Source organism: Psammomys obesus, unplaced genomic scaffold, assembly GCF_907164565.1.
Source record: "Psammomys obesus unplaced genomic scaffold, mPsaObe1.curated_primary_1811, whole genome shotgun sequence".
Classification (NCBI taxonomy): Eukaryota; Metazoa; Chordata; class Mammalia; order Rodentia; family Muridae; genus Psammomys; species Psammomys obesus.
In genome coordinates this window covers 11,266,071-11,286,215 of record NW_026596166.1, presented here as the reverse complement: position 1 = coordinate 11,286,215, position 20,145 = coordinate 11,266,071, and the positions used below count along the sequence as shown (strand labels likewise).

General features: G+C 42.6%; 2 protein-coding genes across 2 annotated transcripts in view; both read right to left on the bottom strand.

Moving 5' to 3' along the window:
* Window positions 1-903: 903 nt before the first annotated feature.
* Dnaaf2 (dynein axonemal assembly factor 2) lies at window positions 904-10,140 on the bottom strand. The gene is made up of 3 exons (XM_055595364.1): window positions 8,353-10,140; window positions 4,598-4,741; window positions 904-2,249 (listed from the first exon to the last, which is right to left on the bottom strand). The coding sequence occupies exons 1-3, from the start codon at window positions 10,138-10,140 to the stop codon at window positions 1,749-1,751; spliced, it is 2,433 nt and encodes an 810-aa protein (XP_055451339.1). The 3' UTR covers window positions 904-1,748.
* Window positions 10,141-14,796: 4,656 nt separating this feature from the next.
* Window positions 14,797-20,145, bottom strand: part of Pole2 (DNA polymerase epsilon 2, accessory subunit) — a 30,112-nt gene continuing 24,763 nt past the window's right edge. Inside the window, exons 18-19 of the mRNA XM_055595365.1 lie at window positions 17,100-17,167; window positions 14,797-15,847 (exon numbers count right to left, since the gene is read on the bottom strand). Of these exons, the coding sequence (XP_055451340.1) occupies window positions 15,829-15,847; window positions 17,100-17,167 (87 nt within the window). The 3' untranslated portion in view covers window positions 14,797-15,828. The remainder of the gene's footprint in view (window positions 15,848-17,099; window positions 17,168-20,145) is intronic.

Below are 20,145 nucleotides of genomic sequence, written 5' to 3'. Positions count from 1 at the left end.
GGGAGGCAGAGGCAGGCAGAGCTCTGCAAGTTTGAGGCCAGCCTGGTTTACAGAGTGAGTCCAGGACAGCCAAAGATACATAGAAAAACCCTGTTTCGAGAAAAGAAAAAAGTCTGTAATGTATATTGATGTTTTGCCTACATGTATGTATGTTCACATGGCACCTGCTGCCCACATAGGCTAGAAGAGGGCGTCAGATCCTCTGAACCTGGAGTTAGGATGGTCATGAGCTAGCATGTGGGTGGTAGGAATCGAACCCATGTCCTCTGCCAAAGCAAGTGCTCTAAACTGCTCAGCCATCTCTCCAGGCACAAAAGGATTTTTTCCCCCCAGTTAATTTGAGACAGGTTTTCTCTACAGCCCTAACAGTCCTAGAACTCACTCTATAGACCTTTCCTCATACTCACAGACCACCTGCAGAGTACTGGGACTAAGGCATGAATCACCACACCCAGCTTGAAGATGTATTTTTAATTTCATTTTTATCTGTGTGTTGTGTGTGTGCCCAAGTTTGTGTGCCACAGTAAGTGTAGGGGTCAGGGCAAACTTACAGAAGTACATTCTCTTCTTTCCTCATGCAAGTACCAGGTATTCAACTCAGGTTGTCAGGCTTGCCAGCAAGTACCTTTACCTGCTGAGCCATCCAACCATACCCCAAATTATCTCAACTCATATATATGACAGACTTATATGAGAATACCTGATTGGTGCAAAAATAACTAGATCAAAAAAAAAAAAAATAACTACATCTATTAGAGTTCTTTCCCCTCTTAGAAACTTATTTTCACCATAAATATATCCCACTTAGATATGAATAAATTTTAGGAGTGTATTCCTCCCACATGTTCATATTTCAGTTAACTGAATTATTGAGAATTTAAGACAAACAGAACTCAGTGAATATGTATTTTGAAACTTTAATAAAGTAATATTGAAAAACTGAACACAAAAGCCAGTACGTACTTGCAGCACAATGGTCTATTTTCAGAGCCCAGTGTACTGGGGCATGCCAGCAGTCCTAGCACTCAGAACTGAGGCAGGAGGACTGCTTACAAGTTAGAGGGTAGGCCAGGCGACAGAGAGAGCACAGAACCAACCTCTGTCTCACCAAAGGGGCCAGAGGTATGGCTCAGTGGGTAAAGACGCTTCCCACTTAGGCTGATGACTTGCGTTTAATGCCTGAGACATATATTGTCCTCTGACCTCCATATGCATGTTGTGGCCCATGTGTTTGCAAATAAAAACAAACAAAAAAAACTGTCCTTGAGAAAAATATTTCTATTAGAAAAAAAAATTACAGTTTCTATAATTAAGGAAACTGTTCAAAAAAAGTATCTAAAAAAAAAAAGTATCTACAGGCTTTTTTTGTTTGTTTTTTGTTTTTTCAAGGCAGGGTTTCTCTGTGTAGCCCTGGCTGTCCTGGACTCAATTTGTAGACCAGGCTGGCCTCAAACTCACAGAGATCCACCTGCCTTTGCCTCCCTAAATGCTGGGATTAGAGGCCTGCCCCAGTCTTTGCTGTTGTGGTGTAGTCCAGGTTGGCCTCTAACTCATGTAGCTAAGCCTGACCTAAACTGACCATCAGGTCTCCAGCGCTAGGAGTTGGGATTACAGGCTGCTAGCCTCCCCACAAGAATCAACTGTAAATGTTTATACAATCATTTTACAGTTAAAAGCACAAAGAAGCTATTTTAGGTCCCAAATATTTTTACTCTTACTCAACATTTAAATTTCAAAACAATATAAAATTAATCTAGATCATATAGCAAAGAATTCTGAAAACTGAATGAACAATGAGTCGTGTGGTCTCTAATAATTTGCACACTACCATCCTGCATATTGGTTTCTTTTATACTGTCAAAGTCCGGTAGGTTTTGAACTACAGTTTTGTTTGGTAATGAAGACAGGTCATCTCCGTCTAATTCTTTTTCCTTACTTATTACTGGCTCTTTTATGTTTTCCTCGGCTGAGTTGGTAGTACTGCTTTCTTTTATTAACTCAGGATCCATTGTTGCCAGCAGTCCCTGAGGTTTTCCAGGCAGCATGTGAGGACCGTCAGGACAGCTGTGTTGAAGGCCCACAGCTGATCCGTAAGTGCTTATTTTTAGTGCCTCAACTGCTACAGATGAATTGGAATCAGCTGTAGAGGTGGTGAAACGTTCGGTGTTTTCCTTTTCACTTTCAGGACATCCTTCTTTGACTCCTTGTTCCTTTCCTTGAAGCCCATCAGGATCACTGCATTCTTGCAACTGTATCAAAAGAAATAGCAAAGTAGTCTGAAACAATAGAAACTGAATCATAATAATCTGAAAATCATATTTTAAAATATTTTGTGTATGTATGTATGTATGTATGTTCATGCATGATACAGCATATATAGAAAGGTCAGAAGGCAACTTGCAGGCATTTGGGTTCTCACCTTTTACCACATAGGTACTAGGCTCAAACACCATCAAGCTTGGCAGTGAGAGCCTTTACTGTGTGTGTGCAGTGGGAAGGGTGTATGGTTTGGGGAAGGGGTGTTCAGAGGTGAAGGACAATTTTCTGGAGGTAGTTTTCTCCTTTCACCTTTACGTGGGTTTCAAATTCAGTTCACCAGGCTTGCATAGCAAGCACCTGTACTTACTGACCATCTCAACTACAAACCAGCTTCAATTTTCTTTTAAATTATTTTAGGACTGGGAAGATGGTTAAGCAGCTAAGAGCACCTGCTGAGAAGACCAAGTTCATTTCCCAGAATCCATATGGTAGGTAACACACACAACACACTTGTATACATGCAGAGAAAACACGTACACACATAAAATAAAGATCTTTATACTAGGTGGTACTTTCATCCCAACACCCAAAGACAGAGGCATGCAATTCCAGTCAAGTTCTGTTCAGGCGGTTTGGTTTGAGTCAGTGAGTTGAGAGGCAGTGCAGTGGAGTTGAGTTTGTGGCAGTGCAGTTCATGGAATCCTGAGGCAGTTTTACCAGGACAGTTGTACAACTGTCTATTGCGCAGAGAAAGAACAAGCTAGACACAAGTGAAGATAGAATGAGCCAAAGAACGAGGAGCCAGAAGATTAGAACAGATTGCTAGAGTTAAGTTTGGAGCCAAGCAGAGCAATTCAGTGAGAAACTGAGAGAAGCCAGGTTGAATCAGTCATCTTGGTGGGGAGTTTGAGCCAGAACAGCTGTGTTGAACCAACCAGCCAGCCTTCAGAAAGAGCTAGAAGGGGTGAGTAAGTCTTAGAGGCTGAAAACATTCTAGGCCTAGATTAGATTTTATGGAGGGTAGAAGCTTTCAGGACTAGGCATAGGTTAGCAGACAGCCTTGGAGATGACAATTACATCATGAAAATAAGTTACTCTTAAAATCTCCTTCGAAATAAAAGAACCAAACTTTTAAAGACGGCCTATAAACACCTTTAATTACTGCAAGGGCATTGTTGAAATTTCTCAACTTTTCTTAAGTCAGGGATGCTAGTTCCTACATTGTTTTTGTCCAATGTTGAAGGCCATAAGGATAACCAAACTTAAAGCTTAGCTAAAAAACAATGAGTAAATTGTATGATATAATTTTTAGATTTGAAAGCTGAAAAATACTTATCTATGCAAAATCTTTCTAAAGACATATATGCATAGTTGGAGAAATATTCTGAGATTAAAAACATTCTTTCCTTCTAAAAATCAGATTTAAGTTTACTTATTTTTTAATTTAGGGGATGGAGAGCAGGGTCAGTAGCTACTCTTCCAGAGCACATGGAGTCAATTCTCAGCACCCACATGGCATTTACAGCTGTCTGTAATGCTAATTCCAAGGGATTTGATGCTTTCTTCTAGCCTCCATGGGCACTAGGCACACATATGGCACACAGACATACATGAAGCAAAACATTCATACACATGTGTGACATTGTACACATGCAGAAGTTGCTCCCATAGAAGTATTTTTTCTTGGATTGGCTAATTGGCTAACAAACTAAATTGTCTTTTGGTGCTTTTTTTTTTTTTTTTTAGCAGTAAGGCCATGATGAATGTCTTTTGAAATGTGTGAGCCTTAAGATGCTTTTGCTGTGGTGCTTCTATAAATATTATCCAGGATGTAAGACTCTTGGCTTTCAAATAACAGCAAGACAAATTACCAAATTTGTTTAAATGCAAAATTCTGATTCCAAGGTTCATTTGAAGTTCAACTACTGTTTAGAAGAATGTTAGATTCATCTGATTTTCTATCCCCAAGGTTGTTCATAACAATAAAATAATCTTGTAATATGAAAATAGTGAAGTTTTTAATCACACAGTAGACACGCAGACAAAAGTCTTGCTATCACTCTGCCCAGGCATTATGTACTAGTTGTTTGTCCAATAGTCCCTTTGACATAATCTTGTCATTAGTCACTCTTCTTTTTTTTTTTTTTTTTTTTAAGATTTATTTATTATTTATATGGCATTCTGCCTGCACACCAAATCTCATTATAGATGGTTATGAGCCACCATGTCGTTGCTGGGAATTGAACTCAGGACCTCTGGAAGAACAGCCAGTGTTCTTAACCTCTGAGCCATCTCTCCAGCCCTAGTCACTCTTCTTTAATGTCCACCAAAATCTTACCTCTGCATGGATCTGAATCTGCTCATCAGTAACCTGAAGAACTTCAATCAGTGGCGGGGCTAGAGGCCTTGCCTGCTTCAATGGGGAGCACAGGACCTCGTCTAGAAATTCATCAACATTTTCCTCACTGACAAATAATCTTTCCTAAAGTAAAAAGAGAAAAAAAAATATATTTGTCTTACAGGTCACACTTAACAATCATACTAAAAGCAGCTCATAAAAGTTCTCACATAGCTCATTGTTACAGATTTTTAAATGCTTATCCCACCAACACTAAGTGCTGTCGTGTAAAGAGGAAATCTAGTATTGTCCAGAATATAATTACCATGAAAAACATGTAATCATGAGAGCCACCTAAAAAGAGAAAGAAAAAGAAAAGGAAGAAGTCTTGATCTTTCCTAAATTTACTTAGGAAAATAGAGGTGTGCTTTCCTTACTAGGATGGTCTTACAAAATAGAATTTTTATTTTTCCCCACACATATGTAGCGTTAGAGGTGGCCCAGGCCGGCCTCTGTGTGCTGCAGGTATCCCTTCTGTCCCCCCTCCCAAGTGCTGGGATTGGGCACACATCACACCACCTGATGCCTCCAGATAGTCCTTAGGAATACACACTTCAAGGCTGCAAAGGCAATCCCAGCTCTAAGAGTCCAGTTTTCTAATAATCCCTAAAAACCAGCTAAAAAATATAGAGCTAGATCGGTTCAAATATACCTGCTAAATTCTTGACTGTGTAAACTGGACAGAGTGACACAAAACTGTCTTTCCAGCACTTGGGAAGTAGAGGCAGGAAGATCAAAAGTTCAGGGTAACCTTTAGCTACACAGGAGTTCAAGGACAGCTTAAGTCACCTCAGAGCCTGTGTCTCAAACAAAATGCAACAAGCAAAATACAGAAAAAGTTCTGTAAGCAATTACAATATTTAAAAGAATACATTCTATTTAATTTTTTGAAGCAATGTCAGGTTTAGCAAAGATTGTTTTGTTTTTTTAAGACAGGGTTTCTCTATGTAGCCTTGGCTGTCCTGGACTTGGTTTGTAGACCAGGCTGGCCTTGAAGTCAAGATCCACCTGCCTCTGCCTCTCTGGTGATGAAATTACAGGCATGTGACACCACACCCTGACTTTAAGAACAAGGATAATGAAAAGTAAGGTCCTCAGTGCTGGCACAGCATCCCACATCTTTACTCATTGTGCTCAGGAGGCAAAAGAGCAAAAGACAAGGCCAGACTGATCTACAAAGAGAGTTCTAATTTAGATAAATAGAGAGAAACACTCACAGGGAGACACACTGAGAACACTCATGTGGGCTTTTCAAGGGGCTACAGAGTAGCACTTGGCTGCTCTTCCATAGGAGGAATTGAGTGAGTTCAATTCCCAACATCTATATTGAGATCTGATGTCCTCTTCTGGCATGTAGGTGTACATGTAGACAGAGCATTCATATACATAAAATAGATAAGTAAAATTAAAAAAAATCAGGTCACCATATATTTTAGTTTTTAAGAACTGAAATATCAAAAAATAAAATATCTTAGTGTGCTATGTGTATACAGTTATTTAAAATGAAGTAGATTTTTAAGACAATAACAGATTTCTCAACTTTACTAGAAACTTTAAACATCACTATCACCTAAATCCAAACACAATATAGTTTGTTTATATTCATGTCAAATGAGGAATAACCATTTAACCAATTTAAAATTATTTAATTTATAAGATCAATTCACTGTTACCCCAAATAAGATTATTTTCTTCTGTGCTTTTATGTAAGTAAATATTATAATTACAAAATAAAGATTATTATGTGGTCCAAAGAGGGGGACAAAATCAGAGATAAGTTTCAAGTTCTCTTTGATTAAATAGCATTTGAATTTGGAAGTGAACCAATGAATTAGAAGAATTTTATATTTAGAGCAGTTTGTCTTGCTATTACTTGCAGATCAATAATCTTATTGTCTGGATATTACAGAAACATGCCACCAAAAGCATTTCTAAGGCTCACACTTCTCAAAATTATTATTATCTTTATTTTTTACCCTTTCCTCACTCTAAAAGATCTGACAAATATTTTGGATTTTTAGCTAATCCAAGTAAATATTTGTATGGAAATGGTACCATTAAACTACAGAAAAGCCACATTCATTCTAATTTTTTATTTTAATTTATATATAAATTAGAATTTAAATTAAATTAAAATTCTAATTTATATATAATTATAAAAGTTGCTGAATTCATTCACTAGCCCTAAAACATTTAAGAATCCCTTGGTTACTACTTAGGATGTAATATGTATTTAGTACTTTATGTGTAAAGTGACAATTCTGGCCTTGAAAGCCAGACTTGAAAAGTCTCTCTATGACTACTTTCATAAAAATAATTGAAATAAAATTATTATATGTCTCACTATTCCCAATTTTCGTTGAGACTGTGCCTCAAACAGGCTAGCCTCAAATCCATAATCCTCCTGCCTCAGGCTCCTGAATGTTGGGAGTCCAGGTTTATTTACATCACTATGCCTGCTACTCAGGGCTTGATACATTACAGTGAATGATGGGTGTTATGGTCCTATTAGCCCTATCGAGGTAATAATTAATGGCATAATTATAATGAATCTATTAAAGTCTTCAAGGATACAAAATGTAGTTGCCTTAATCCCATTTTGATTTAGAAAGCGACCCAGAAGTGAACTGCCCTGGCAGGCTGAAGCTCAGGTCAAATAGTCTGCAGCTATTACTGTCTCTTGACAACTCGACTCCGAGAGGCCCCAGGCCAGCACCCTCTACGCTTCTGCCTCTTCACCAGTCTCTCAACCCACACACTCGTTTGTTTTTGTGAGACATTATCTTATTAACTCACTCATCTTCCAGGATGCTGGGATTACGGGCATGCAACAGGCTATCGATTATTCTTTCATGAATTTCAAAGTCCTTTAAAACTTCAAAGTAGCTTCTCCTCCTACACACACCTAGGTATTTACCGACCACAGTGGAGTACTGAATATGAAAACTCAAGAACCTCCGTAACCCAAAAACAAAACAGAAGCAGAACAGGTAACGTAGTCATTCACCAAAACTTTATCCTACAACAGTTGTTTTTCTTTCTCTTAGGTAGCCTCGGTCATTTTGTTTGCCCAGAACTTTATCAAATACCAGCCATAAGTCAAATATTTAGGGGTCCTAAGGACAACTAAAAACAGACGGAAATTTTCTGTGTAATTTGCAGCACCCACCAGAGGGCAACCTCACTGAAATTAAGCCGCAGCAGCTAACCAAATGGGACGTAGGGAAGGAGACAGGCTTTGTACTAGGAAAGGGGAGTGCTCTACCAACCACTACGATTAATCTGCAACCCAGCACAGGACGCAGATTACTTCCTCTCTGGAAGTAATTTATCATTACTTGCACAAATTTCTAAACTCGGAAGAAAGCGATTTCCTAAATTAAAAAATGACCACTCTGGGGTGCTTTGGGGACATAAAGCCTTTTGAGAACGACTATCGTTATTATCCTTTTCTTAGGAGAGACAAAACTCTCAATTTTTTTGCATACAATTCCAGAGGTCTAGGAATCACTAAAATCCGATCTTCTCTAGTCTAAGTCGGTGGACATTACGGGCAACTTTGAAGACTTTTAGTGCATCCTTCGGATAGAATACGTGCAAACTTCACCTTGAGAACGCACTTAACACGAATATGAATAAACAGAACATATTCGTTTATTATAATGTGGGTTTTTTCAAATAGCGGAAACGGTTACCTCCAAGGAATCGTCGTTCAAGCCGCAATACCACTCTCGCCAATGTCCGCGGCTCTCTGGAGATTTTGCCAGTACCACCACTGCATTGTTTAAAGAAATGCTAAGCTCGGGTTCTTTGGTACCCAACTTATTCTCGGGAGCAAACTGCAAAGTGAAGGAATAACCCGAGTCCTGTGTGCAGAAGCACAGTTTGTAACGGAGGGGGCTCAGATCCCCGTCTACACTTTGCGGCTGAATCCCAGGCACCTGAATGAGCAAAGTCAAGGAGTCTTCGTCCTGGTTACACTGTAAAGGAGGGCACAGTGGTTCAACGCTCTCGGTCCCAGGGCAACCCATGGCGGGGCCCGGGGGGTCGTAGCGAGTCCCCTCCTGCGCCACACTCGTCTGGGCACTGAGGTCCCCGCACAATCCCGGTCTTCCCGCAGGGGACTCGGCGTCGCGGCCCGGGAATTCGCTGCGAGGGAGGCTTCGGTCCCCAGGAGCAGCCCCTTCCCCGAGGCCCAGGGACGCCACCGAGTCCCCACCGACGCCTCGCGCCGGCTCGGGAACGAGCTCCCCTTCGGCGTCTCCAACCCCGCGATCCGCGGCGCAGCTCTCCTCCCCGCCGGTCCCGTCGGCCGACTCTTCCCGCGCCGCATCCAGGTCGGCCGCGGAAGTGCAGGATCCGCTCTCACTTCCGGCGTCGGCGGCGGGCTCTTCCGGCGTCTCCCGGAAGTCCCGGCGCGCCGCGGCCAGCGCCACGGGCAGCGTCACCACCAGCTGCCGCCGCGCCTTGTTGTACTGCGCTTTGCCGCGGCCGTCGTCCACCGGGTACGGCAGCGAGAGCCGCAGCCGGTAGTCGGGGCTCCGGGAGTCCAGGCACAGCAGCTTCCCCTTCACCTCCAGCTCCGCGCGCTCGGCCGAGCGCAGCAGCGGCAGCTCGATGGTGACCACCAGCTCGTGCGGCACGGTGCTGGGGGCCGCGTCGCGCGAGCAGCGGTAATCCTGCAGGTCCACGTGGTGGCGCTGCACCACGGTGCAGCGCGGCTCGGTGGGCTCGGGCCGCCGCGGGGCCTCGGGGGCCGGGGACGCGGGCGAGCGGGCCGTGCTCTCCGCCGCCGCGGGGTAGCGGTACGGGTAGGGTGCGTCCGGAAGGAGACTCGGCGGCTCCCCCTCGGGCCGGGCGGGGACGCCCCCGGGGAGGGGCGTGCGGAGCACGGCGGCCTCGGGCGTCCCCTTGTACTTGATCTTCAGGGTCTTGGCGTTCCGGCGGTCCAGCTTGACGCCGAACTGCTGCTCCACCGCATCCAGGGCCGTGGCGTCCAGCATTTCTCGGAAGCGCTCGTGGCTCCGGGCCAGCGCCAGCGCTTCGGGATGGAAGACCACGTCGTAGACGGTGTAGTGGGCCTCGCGCCCCGCATACTGGCGTCCCGGGGCCAGGCTGTAGGGCAGGGACCAGTGGCTGCCTGCTGCCGTGCCGCCCCGGCCCGGGCCTGGCCGGCTGCTGGGCGCGCCCACCAGCGAGTTGCTGCACACGTTCACGAAGCAGCGCTGCTCCCCGTCCAGGCTGGTACGCAGCACGTGGCCCGGCTCTGGGTGCACGAACCTCACGTCCACCCCGCGCTCCCGCTCCAGCGCGGTGATCTCCTCCTCGTAGCGCCGCCGGTTCTCAGGGTCCGTGATCTCCGCGGCATACTCGGTGAACATTCGGCGGAACTCCGGGTCCTGAAAGGCCGAGGTGAACCGCTGCACCTCCTCTCCGCTCAGATCTAAGTCCTCCAGTGCTGAGGAGGCCGCCGCCTTGGCCATGGTGCCCCACGAGGCCCGTCGCCCTGACGGATGAAGGAGTTCCTAGGATGCCCTTCACAGTCACCAGAAGTGACCGGCCCGGGAAGGTAACGGCTGGGGAGCAGGGCAGCGCGTGCCTTGTTGCCATAGTAACGCCTGGGAGGAGGGGCAGTGATCGAGTGGAAAAGCTAGAAATAGACTCCTGTTTCTTCAAACCAAGTAGACACTGCCGTGCCCGCTGCAGGTTTTAGACAGGCTACAATTCACAGTCCTAACTTTATCTGGCCCTTTTTCACTTTTCAAAATCAACATTTAATTTTTGTTCTTTCCATGTTCATGTATTCCACCTTATAGGTGTCCTGCAGAAACTTTGGGGCAAAAGATGGACTCTCCAAAAACAAATCCCAAAGCCCAGTAAACACGGGAAATTTAGTCACTCTTCATAATGTAAATACAAGATCTCATAACTCAAGTAGCAAAATGACAGACTTTGTCATTAAAACTAACAAATAAAAACACATATCCTCAGATTGTGTAATCTGTAACAGTATGATTCTAAAAGAAAGAATATAAGCTCCAAAATGGACCAAAGCAGCAGATCTGGTAGTACTACAATGGGATTTTATGCCAGCACAGTGTAGAATTTTTGTTTTGTTACAGGGCGAGGAGTGGGACCCAGGACCTCACAGCAGTAGCATGAGCTCTATCGCTGACCACATGCCCAGCTCCAGAGTATGGTTGATTGATAGCTGTTCAGTCCCTGATCAGTTTTACGTGTACAGCATTTAGCACAGTTTACACTGCCATTACTGCAATCACAAGACCGTTTCCAGGCTTCTCTAACTCTTTTGTGGGAGGGAGAGTGTGCACAGAACCAAACCCAGGACTTGGCACCTCCAAGACAAGCATTCTTCCCACTGAGCTGTATCCCAAGCATGTCAGATGTTCTTTTATTTCTGCAGGCCTTCCTCTTATATTTTAAGTAAAATGTCCTAAGACTGGGATGGCACCTCATGTCCACTATACCATCTCTTTCACAAATTAAATATATGTACTCAGCAGGAGTAGTAACTCAGCCTTTAACTAACCAGCACACAGAGGCAGAGGCAGGCAGATCTCTGAGGTCAAGGCCAGCCTGGTCTACAGAGCGAGTTCCAGGGTAGACAGCGCTACACAGAGAAACCCTGTCTTGAAAAACCAAAATAAGTAAATAAATAAATAAAACTCACAAATAACCAACTTCTGTTACACATTCTGAACTCTAGACTTATCCAACTGTCCATTTGATGTCTCTATTTGAATAATAAATGCTTAAATCCTAGAGGCTTGAAATGTCTGAAAATGGAATTTTTGACTCTTTCCCTCACCTATGCCTCAATCAGCAATTGCAAGCCTGGCTTGGAATGCATTTTCCTCTTGTTTTCAATACTTGAAGTTCCTGTTCGCTCCTTTCCTTGCCCTTTACCTGCTAGCTTCCCTACACAAGGAGTTAACCAGTGCTGGCTTACCACACCTATTAAGTCATACTCTTACTCACTCTTACCCAACCCCATAGCTTTAACCATCATCTGTCACTGGAGTCCTTATCAGATATTTCTTGTTTACTCTGGCTACTATGTAGGCAAATTAATGTGCCTTTTGAGATGTTATCATTGTATATGTGTGTGCGTTTGACAGGCAGAAGACAGCTTCTGGGAGTTTGGCTTTTCTACTGTAGGTTCCAGGGATTGAACCCAGGTCGTCCGGCTTATACACAGTAAATGCTTTTATTCATGTTAAAGCACCGAGAGAAAAAAAAGCAAAAGACTTTGTGCTTTAAGGACATGAAAGCACTGGTACTTTCTTATGTTAGGTAAATATGTTGGCGCAATCACTTGGAGAAATTACTATTGAACATAATGCATATAATGAAAAAAATTACACTTTTGAAGTATACATCTAACAGAAACATCACTATGTATTAGATGTGTTTCTATACACATATTTAAAGATTTATTTTTAATTGTCTATGTATGTGCAAGGGAGTGCAGGTGCCCACCAAGGCCAGAAGAGTAAGTCATATCTCTGTGCTGGATATAGGAAGCTATAAGCTACCTACTGTGGTGCTGGGAACTGAACTTGGGTCCTCTGAAAGAGAAATATGCATTCCTATCCACCCAGTCCCTTAGAGCGTATATACTTTTAACAGCATTATTGGTAGTCCTCAAGTACTAGAAACTAGCCTAATTCTCATTCATAGTTAAATGGATACTTAACAGCATACATCCACCACACATCAGCTGTACAGCACAATAGTTACAAGTACCTTCTAATGTAATGTTATGTAGAGGAAACAAGATGCAAAATAATATGGTTGGGCTCCACTACATAATCAATAAAACTTGGCTAAGTAAATCTCACTGTTTGAAACTGGGCTGTAAAACTATCAGTAAAAAATACCAAACTAGTGTTTGCTCTTTTTTAGGAGAAAAAGGAGCATCGTGACTGGGAAGGAACAAGCGTGATCTAGAGTGAACTTTCTTAATCCTGGTATATTGTTCCATTGGGTGCACAGCTTATGAAGATTCATTGAGGTATATACACTGATAATGGGGGATTTATTTCTTGTATTTTAAAAGCTTCAAGATTTGTTTAAAAAAGAAAAAGATCTTGAGCCAAGTACAGTGACTCAAGTACATCTATAATCCATCACATAGGAAAGAGCAACTCAGAAGTTCAAAGCCAGACCTCTTAAAAACATTAAAATGCTTTCATAGATCTTTGGGTGAAACCTTCTTTCCTACCAGACCACTGAGTCCTTGGAGACCTATAGACTTGGATTTTTCACCAAACCTACTGTATTTAGGGTTCTTAAACGATTAAACCTCCTCTCCACCCACTAACCAGAGGTAGGGGAGAAAGAAGATTATTAGGTAAAGGCGGTTGTAGACCTTCTTAGCAGTAGTTCCTGGGGATGAGTCCACTCTTCGCTGTCCGGATACCAGCAGTCCAATCCAAAGGCAAGCAGCAACCTGAATCAGCACGATTCAGAAGATTGCAACAAGTCAGCAAAAGCTGCAAGACTCAGTTGGATTGCCTGGAGGAGTTCTCTGGACCATTGCTCTCTGTGATGTCTCTTTGTCTGTGGACTCTATCTCCTCTCCTCAGAGTTCACCCACAGATGTTCTCAGCTGACCAAGTCATACTCCCCAGCATGAGACAGCTCACAACAAAAACATGTGCCCTCTCACAAGCCAGCCTCCAGCAAAACATCACATGCCCTCAGTCTTCCAAAGAAGAAACTTCCACTTAGGAGACCCACACATTTCTCCACCTGTTTGGTAGGCAGCTCAGCGAAACCCTGAGACTCTCTCAAGCTCGAAGTCTTCGTAAATAACACCACTTCCCCAGCTTTAGACTGAAAACCTAAATATCCTTGACTATTTACCTTATCCTCTACTGCCATTCAGCTACCAAGTCCTACCTTGTCCTGCTGTGGCCCTAGTATCTTCTGAGTGCCATGTCTGGCCTGCGCTGCCACATCCCTCGCAGGCTTCCATAATAAATTATTTCCAGTCTGGTCTCCAGCCGTTTTCTTACAGTTTCTCTTCACACAGTTGTCTTGTTTAAAGTTATTACTGCATTTGTTTGCTTATAGTGAATACCAGTGTAGGTCAGGATAACTTGGGGAAAGCCATTTTCTCCTACCATGTATAATCCCCAGGAGGGGATCACACTTAGGTTGTCAGGCCCACAGCAAGGGCTGAAGCTGCTGAACTGCCTCACTGGCCCTTGAAACTCCACCTGATTTATGCCACTGTTTCCTCTGATGGACTAGCACTCAAATTCCTTTCCCATGTCTCTTAACCTCTAACCTACTGTGCAGTCACCATCTGCCTCCCACTAGGTTAGCCTAATGGCAGAACACCCTTGACTCCTAGTCCCTCAAATCTTAAGAATTTAAATGTCATCTTAATTCCCATTGGCATGCTCCCACCTCCAAACGTCAAAAATTAGCCCGTCAAATATTTTACTATAGGTTCTTTTTGGTACTGTTGTAGATAGGTTTTCCTCATTTGAAGGTGAGCTTCATGAAACCTATAACTCTGCTTTTCTCATGTGGAACTGGATTCCCGGGCACCCAGAATATATCATGTAATGAATACATATAGTACACAGGGAAATATGTTTAACATGTAAAGCCTGATCCCAAAATACTTCTGCAGGAGAAAAAGGCACACAGAAGAAACTGGGATTTGTACCCAAATATTAAAAATTATTTTTTACTTAAAGATGTATTTTCTTGTCTTTAATCTCAGCATTTGTAGAGTTAAGCAGATCTCTGAATTTGAGGCTACTTCATGTACAGAGCCGGTTCTAGGATTGCCAGGGCTACACAGAGAAAGCCTGTCTCAAAAATAAATTTTCTTTTTATGTATGGGTGTGTATTGTCTGTGCATATCTGCGAACATGTATGTGGGTGCCTACAGAGACTCTAAGAGGGTGTCAGAGCTCCTGGAGCTAGAACTGCAAGCAGGTGTGAGCCCCGGCACAGGTGCTGGGAACTGAACTCTTGATCCCAGCAACAGCAGCATGTGCCCTTAACCACTGAGCCCTCTCCAGCCCTCGGGATTATTTCTGATGATGAAATTGCAGGCTATAAAAACAGTATTAAATTTGTGCTTATTTGTATTTTAAGACTTTATTTATTATGTATACAATGTTCTGTCTGCATGCCAGATGAGAGCACCAGATCTCATTATATATATGTGGTTGCTGGGGATTGAACTCAGGACCTCTGGAAGAGCAGCCAGTGCTCTTAACCTCTGAGCCATCTCCAGTGCCGTGATCAAGTTTTTAAATACCTTTTCATTTAAGGTTTAAAGCTTTGTGGCAGTGGTAACTGAGGCTGACAGGTGAGCCCTGGGAGGTCTTTCGAGCGTTGAGAGGCTCAGTAAATATCCTCAAGGATTGGGTACCTATTTTAAGTCACCGTTATATCTTCAAATTTCAGGACAAGTTTGATGTTTTACTGGGTTTGAACCTCTGGCCTTGTACAAGCTAGCTGAGCTCTCAACCACGGAGCTAAACACCCAGCTCGCTTCCTCCTTTTGAGACAGGGTCTCTTTGCCCTTCTGTCTTGGACTTTAACTACCAAACCCAAGTTTTTGTTCATTGTAAATTATTGTCTTCGGTATTTTTATAACAGCAGAGAAAAGTGAAACATAGAATTCCAAGTAAACTATAGGGCATGGGGTGTAGCTCAGTGGTAGAGTGCTTGCTTAACAGTGAGTGAGGTCCTGGTTCGATCCTCAGCATAGCAAAAACCTAAGAAGCAAAACCCTTATGTTTTGTAAGTTTGAAAACTGCCAAAAGACAATTATGGACAATTATGTAGTAAATATACCAATACTCCAAAACAGATTTTTCTCAACTTTGTAAGAAGACATTTTGTGAGTAAACAATTTAAAAAACAGTTAATACATTATTAGAATTGTTATGGTGTCAATAGCCAAAGTTAGATTAAAATAAAGCACAAAATTTTAAATATTTCTTATACGTATCTACATATATATGAGACAGCAAAGGAAATGTATGCTCTATAAAACTTCCTGAAGTTTCATAAAATATATTTTGTGCAGAACACTCTAGGGTTATCATAACTTTATTACAATTAATATACAAATTACACAAGATAAAAATGAGAAAATTCATGTGTTCTCATCGGTCTTAAAAGCCCTGAAGTTTGCTGAAATAGAAAAAGAAAATAAAATTAAGCATTAAGTTATTGCTCTTTTCTTAATATTTAGTTGTAGTTACATTTAAAAACAGGTCAATCAATAAATTCACATTGTTGCAAATTCAAGAGGAAACGCTGAAAATGTGCCTCACACCCAGCCTGTTCTCCCAAAGGGATATGTCTTCATAAAGGCATTCTCATCAAAAAAAGGAAGAATTGCTACAAGCTGAGACCAACCTGGGCTACACAGTAAGTTCAAAGCCAGCTAAGAATGGCTCAAACACACACACACATGAAAGCTGAGTGTGATGTGACATACACACATTATTCCAGACCAGAGGCTGAGGTAGGACTGCAAGTTCAGCCTGGGCTACCCTAAAAATACAAGAGGTGGGGATATAGCTAATTGGGAAAACGCTCACCTGGTATGTCCAAGACCCTGAGCAGTATATAGATATAGATAGATTTTTCTATAGCAGTATAAAATGTGGGGAGGGGTAGGCCTTAATACTATGGACTCCAGTTGTGCAGTGATGGCTCACGCCTGTAAGCCCAGCACTTTGGGAGGCAGAGGCAGGCGGATCTCTGTGAGTTTGAAGATAGCCTGGTCTACAGAACAAGCTCCAGGACAGCCAAGGCTATTCAGAAACCCTATTTTGAAAAACCTTAAAAAAAAAAGTACTCCAAAAGCTGGGTATAGTGCCACATGCCTTTAATCCCAGCTGCCTCAAACAACAAAACCAAAAGAGTAGTTTGTTAGCTGGAGAGATAGATTAACACACTTGATGTCCTTGCAGACCAGAGTTCAATTTCTAGCATGCATATCAGCACACAGCTGCCTGTTAAGTCCAGATCCAGGAGCTCTGATGGCGTCTTCCGGCACCACTCTCATCACTGGTCATTTTGGTCTTTCCTAAGACCTTTGAACTATACACATCCAGCTTCTCTCTACTTTGCTGCCAGTTTACCCAGGCTTTAAGAAAGCCGTGTGGAGGACAGGACTGGCCTATTGGAAGAATATGAAACCTCCTCAAGTGTCAACCTTGTGAGAACTAGCTCACCTCCACAGCCAGCCCGAGAATCCACTCAAAAAGTTCTCACCAGAAAAATACCAACCAAGAATTGGCATGACTACTATTCAGTCTAACACATTCCCAGTAGGCCACTGCAGACACACAAGGAAAATTTAAATATATCAAATGTGACTTTCAGCAACATAAAATCAAGAGAAAGCCCCTGCTGGTTCTGTAGGCATGCTTACCTGTCTTCTACTATCTTACTGGAAGGGTAAAAAACTTTGAATGCAAATCCACTTCTTGGAAAAGAGCCCTTTGAAAACAAAAATGCCCATAAGTAAATTGTATAAAATGAACACTATTTTTTAATAATCACATCTTTCTTCTTTCTTTCTTTCTTTCTTTCTTTCTTTCTTTCTTTCTTTCTTTCTTTCTTTCTTTCTTTCTTTCTTTCTTTCTTTTTTTGAGATAGGGTTTCACTGTTTAACCATCGCTGTCCTAGAACTAGTACTGTAGACCAGACTGGCCTCAAACTCAAGAGATCCACCTGCTTTTGCCTCCCAAGTGCTAGGATTAAAGGAATGCACCACCACAGTCTTACAGAATCGCATTTCTTAGTCATGACTTAACAATCACAGGTTGTGACTATAAAACAGATGCTGGCATATTCTTTATGTTGGGACGACTCAAACATTGTATTTACTGACTATGAAAAAGTATGCCCCTGTATTCTCAAGTGTTAATTGAGCTGGTGCCAGGCTAGTAGGGTATGTTAATATCGCTTCCTTGCCTACCTGAAAAAGAAAAGGCAAGCTGCTAGTTCTCGTTCTCATAGGCCCCAAAGCCAACTGGTTCATTAAGGAGTGTGGCTTTTTGTATAATAAAGAGCTGCTTGGGGGCTGGAGAGATGGCTCAGAGGTTAAGAGCAGTGCTTACTCTTCCAGAGGCCCTGAGTTCAATTCCCAGCAACCACCTATAATGATGGTTCACAACCATCTATAATGAGATGGTAAACATGAAGGTTTACCATCATGTAAACCTTCAAGTGTACATGAAGGCAGAACATTGTTTACATAATAAAATAAATAAATCTTTAAAAAAAAAAAACAGATTTAACCTTAACAACAACAACAAAAGAGCTGCTTGGAGCTGGTCCAGCCAAAGAAAGCCAGAAAGATTAGCAGACAGACACAGGAGGAAGACTGAAGAGAGACTGGACAGAGCTGGGAAGAAGGCATGGCGAACCATGTGGAGAGACGCAATGCTGGAGAAGTTGGGTTAAGTTAGAGGTTAGATGAGAGGCTGGGCCAACAGCCTTAAACTACACAGATGTCTCTGTGTCTTAATTTTTAAACCCCAAGCAGGATCCTGAAAACTCCACATTACTTTAAAGAGAAGGTTACTATAATATGTCACGATCTAGTCGTCTTGTAAGTTGACCAGTTTTATGCCAACAAATGTCACTGGAAATGCTTTGGCATGGCTCAACTCAGTGTGGAAACACATAGTATTGTAAAATACTAAGCATGCGTAGAAGACAGACATCATGTTCAAGGAGGCTTCCCTGCCATTCCCCGCAATGATGGGTTGACAGATTTCTAGTGTGCTCCTAGCACTACTGAGCAAGAACCACATGCAATTATCTAAGATGAAGCTCTAAGGTTACCACAGAGGCTCTGTTTTTCAGTCTGTCTGAAGCCCTGTCTGAAGTACTTGCTGGACCACAGCTCAGTACTCTTTAAGTACTAAAGAGAGATAAAGAAAAAAATGGGGCTGGAAAGATGGCTCAGCAGTTAAGCACATATACTGCTCTTTCAGAGGATCCAAGCGCAATTCCCACACGCACCTCCGGTGGCTCACCCCAGCTTCAGGAGCATCTAGCACCCTGTTCTCTGTGGACACCTCTACTCATATACACATACCCATACACAGACACATACATATAACTTAAAGAATAAGAAGAATCATCATTAAGCCAGGCGGTGGTGGCGCACACCTATAATCCCAGCACGCGGGGAGGCAGAGGCAGGTGGATCTCTGTTAGCTAGAGGCCAGCCTGGTCTACAAAGCAAGTCCAGGACAGCCACGGTTACACAGAGAATCCTTGTCTCAACAAACAAACAAACAAAATAATCTTTAAAAATAAAACAGTAATTACATAATATCAAAACCAAGTTTTAAACCTGGTGAATGAATGATGGTGTAGGAGGTGGCTGTTTATATACTTCAAGATCAAAGATTGGGAAAACTCACCGGTAAGTTGCATTTTAATATAGTTTCAACTAAGAAATTTTCCAAAGATATGACAGATATAAAAAGAGAATACCCAATGAGGAAATAGCCTCGTTTATTTGAATGTAATAAATACTGAGGGAATGGAGCGATGGCTCAGCTGTTAGGAGCACTGGGTGCTCTTGCAGAGGACCAGGGTTCAATTCCCAGCACCCACGTGGCAGCTCAAATCATCCATTAACTCCAGATCCAGGGAATCTAATGCTGTCTTCTGACATCCTTGGTCACCAGGCATGTACATGGTGCACAGAGGTGTAAGAAACAAAACATTTATATGCATAAATAAATCTTAAAAAAAAAATACTGGGGCTGGAGAGATGGCTCAGTGGTTAAGAGCACTGTCTGCTCCTCCAGAGGTCCCAAGTTCAATTCCGGGTAACTATATGGGGGCTCACAACCATCTATAATGCAATTTGGTGCCTTCTTCTGGCGTGCAGGTGTACATGCAGATAGAGCACTCATATACATAAAATAATAAAAGAAAAGCTGGACCACGAATGTCATGTAATAAAGCCAAGTAAGTTAATTATGCTGGCCCTTAGAGAATGACTCTCAACCACAGACTGTCCCTTAGGTGGTGGCATCCAGTGGGGGTTCAGGGATACTGCTGAGCTTCGTACAGGGCATATGAAAGCCCCTACAACAAAGAATTCCTTGGGCCAATGCAAAAGTGCCAAAGTTTATGTGTAGATAAAGCCACACACAATGTACATTTGACAAAGTAATAACCAATCCAAGCCTTAACGATTCTAGACCTGACCCAGATAAAAACAAAAACGTATTAAAATTTAAAATTCATAAGAATCACCATGCAGACTAAAAATCACTCGTGAGCCCAAGTGTTGTAATTCCAGCATTCCAGAAGCAAAGGCAAGCAGATTTCTGGGTTCAAGGATAGCCTGGTCTATATAGAGTTTCAGGGCTTTAAAATGAGACCCTGCCAATATAGATAGATAGATAGATAGATAGATAGATAGATAGATAGATAGATAGATAGAT